Source organism: Chrysochloris asiatica, unplaced genomic scaffold, assembly GCF_000296735.1.
Source record: "Chrysochloris asiatica unplaced genomic scaffold, ChrAsi1.0 scaffold00061, whole genome shotgun sequence".
In the NCBI taxonomy this organism is placed as follows: domain Eukaryota; kingdom Metazoa; phylum Chordata; class Mammalia; order Afrosoricida; family Chrysochloridae; genus Chrysochloris; species Chrysochloris asiatica.
The window spans coordinates 13,196,709-13,200,141 of record NW_006408579.1 but is presented as its reverse complement, the minus strand read 5'-3'; the positions used below and the strand labels follow the sequence as shown (position 1 = coordinate 13,200,141).

General features: G+C 38.0%; 1 protein-coding gene across 1 annotated transcript in view; it reads right to left on the bottom strand.

The window, feature by feature from the left end:
- Positions 1 to 3,433, bottom strand: part of WDR52 (WD repeat domain 52) — a 158,110-nt gene that overhangs the window by 63,188 nt on the left and 91,489 nt on the right. Inside the window, exon 21 of the mRNA XM_006864205.1 lies at positions 1,641 to 1,771. Coding sequence (XP_006864267.1) covers positions 1,641 to 1,771 — 131 coding nt within the window. The remainder of the gene's footprint in view (positions 1 to 1,640; positions 1,772 to 3,433) is intronic.

The window sequence follows — 3,433 nt, the reverse complement described above, 5'->3', positions numbered from 1 at the left end:
GACTCCCATAAGGTTGCTAGGAGTAACCTGAAGGTTAATGTGCTGGACTGCATAGTCAGTTTGAACTGCAAGGTCAGTGGTTCAAACTCACCAGATGTTCCTCGGAAATAATCTCTATGGAAAGGAGCTCTGGTAGCGTAGTGGTTACAAATCGGGCTGTGAACCGCAAGGTCAACAGTTCGAAACTACCAGCTGCTCCGCAGGAGAAAGATGAGGCTTTCTGCTCCCGTAAAGATTTACAGCCTTGGAAACCCTCTTCAGGGTCGTTATGGGTCAGAACCAACTCGACTGCACTTAACAACAACAACAATCTCTATGGATGCAGACTACCACACCTTCCTCCTACAGATTGGATGGAGGGCTTGAACCCCAACCTTTCCTTTAGCATCCTAACACTTACTCATTGTGTTACCAGGGCACCTTTCATCGATCGTAACACGGATAAATTGGGGAATAACCATTACTGAAATATTATAGACAATGGAAAAGAATGAACTGCTGCTACATGAAACAATGTGGATTGCCTCACATGTGACATTGACTAAAAGAAGCCAGATGCAAAAGAATCCACACGGTACAGCCCCATTTATATGAATGAAGTTCACAGCCAAAAGCGTATCTATGATGGTAAAGATTAGAATGTTGATTTTTGGAAGCAGGTATTTACTGAGAGTAGGCCATAAGGAAAGTTTCTAGAGCTTTCAGTGCTATCTTGATTTGAGTAGTAAAGATATGTATGTTGTTGTTAAGTGCCGTCGAGTCAGTTCTGACCCATAGCGACTCTGTTTAGAGTTTCCGAGGAGTGGCTGGTGGGTTTGAACCGCCGACCTTGTGGTTCAAATGACTTTGCAGTGCAGTGCATTAACTCACAGCACCACACCAGGACTCTGAAGATATGCATACAGACCTATAACAACTCTCAATCTGATCCAATTAGATTTATACACACAGCTGTATATGAGTTATATCACAATGTTGTTGTTAATAAGTGCTATCAAGCCAGTTTCATCTCACAGTGACCTTGTACAGGGTTTCCAAGGAGTGGCTGGTGGGTTTGAACCATTGACCTTGTGGTAAGCGGCCCTGTGCTTATCCTACAGCACCACACCAGGACTCTTGTATTGTGATAATAAAGGCGACTAAAGTTACTTTCCTCTGCGAAGTCGAATTGGTCCAGGAAAGGAATAGAATAAGGATATTTCTATCTTTCATTATGTACCCTTAGGCTCTATTTGCTTTTTTAATGCTAATATATGTATGTTGTTGTTGTATAGGGCTTTTGAGGCAGTAAATCTTTGTGAGAGCAGAAAGCCCCATCTTTCTCCTGAAAATATGCATGATCCTGTATTAATTAATCTGATACAAAATAAATAATTTCTCAAAACCAGAAAGTAAATATATATTATATATAATTTGATCTGTAAAAACATTTTAATTATTAAACATCGTAGGTTGAAGTAGTGAGCAAGCAAGGTCATGAAGATGTCAGTAGCAGTAGCAAGAAAATTCCTGGTGATTTCTAGAGCCAGTGAGTACTTCAGGATATCTCTTATCTGACCATGCCTGATTAGCTATGAAAAACTACTTGATTCAAACACGTGCTCTTAAACATGCTAATTTGCAGGAAATGCCAGTCCTACCTATTCTGTAGTTTCTTTAAGCCAAGATGATGTTTCTCTTTTTCCCAAGCCAATTCCTTTTCTGCTTGTTGGATTTTATAAATAGTTTTTCTGTTAATCTCAGCACGAATTTTGGAATCCAGATCAAAATGCTGCAGATAAGTAGGAGATTTGCTCATCAAAATGGGTACTTTCAGTTACCTTCATACACAGACAACAGATTTTTAAGTTTTAGCCTCAATTTCATACAGCATTGTAATGCTCCCAAATTATTATAAACTCTTCCATTCTAAAACAGAAACTCTATGCTTACTTCCACAAAACAGAATGAAAAATTCTCAGAAATAATGAACAATAATGCAGTCAAAGATACATATTAAAAGCTTTTCCCATGATAAAAATAATATATGTTGACAATATCTGGAGAGTGTAAAAAGTTAAAATAATAAATACCCCCACCACACAAAACAACTACTATTAATAAAGGGGCTTCAAGCAGTGATGCCTGAGATGGAAGCAGAGATGACTTGGAGAGATGGAGCAGCAGGGGCTTTTAGACACAGAGAGGGGCTGAGTGCTGACTGGGGGGGGGGGGGGGGGGAGGGGGGGAGAGACAGGCTTGTAGGACACTCTCTTTGGTTGGTTGATGATGCATGGAGGGGACTATAACCATGCAATGAAATAGGCAATGAAATATACAATAGGATGAATGTAAAACTAATGTTTTCCCATGTAAACGATCACATAATTCACAATAAAACATTTTTTTTAAAAAGGGGAGGCGGCTTCAAAAAGTTCTTAAAAAATGGAATGATAAGATAATGGACTTTTCCATGAACTTTGTGACACCCCATCATGTAACTGACTGGACCAGGGTGGGAGCTCACAGGGCTCCACTTTTAGCTCAAATCCCCTCCCATGTGAACCCACCCAGGAAAGATGGCAAAGTCTTTGGAATCTTCTTGTTATCACAACATTCTGGTTGACTGTCCTTCACCAAGGGGTTCAAAAATACTTTGTTTCTTGTCTTCAACCCAGAAAAAATATCAGAACCTTTGTTAACACTAAATGGTTAACTAGTAATTATTCCTCTCAGGAATATCTGCATTTTAAGTAATGCTATGTATGAAGTGCTAAGCCTAACACTTACCTCAGTTGTTTTAAATGATCTCATTCACATACTGAAAGTGGTAATGTTTTTATTAGAAAAATAGCATAAAAGTCTTAGCCAGAGATTCATTATAAGTTAGATTTCATGAACGCATTTTCCAATCAGATTGGTGAGGTGTTCCTAGAATGACAGGACTGGGTAGCCCAGGGGTATATTTAGGATGATAAATTCTGAGGGTTTATTTGATTAGATTTTTGGCAGTAACTCCATTTAGAAAAAAGTACAAAATGAAAAATAAAAATTAAGCATAGCTGGGAAATGGGCTTTGGGATAAGTCAAAAAAGGAAAATATGAACACAAAAGTAGTTTAAAAAACAATGTCATTATCCACATAACTACAATTATACTAAGTTAATATTTTAGAAACTGTATAGATCAACTAGGTATTATCTTAATTATTGTTGTTGTTAAGTGCCATAGAGTCGATTACGACCCATAGCGACCCTGTATAGGGTTTCCAAGGAGTAGCTGGTGAGCTTCTTAATAGATCTCATGAATTACAGGAATGGGACCACAATGAATAAAATGACATATATACCTATACAACAGAGTTAGTTATCTTGGCTAGGGACAGTAATTTGATAGACAGATTCAAAACTATACTACAGAAGAAAAACTGTGTATATTGAATATTCATTTATTT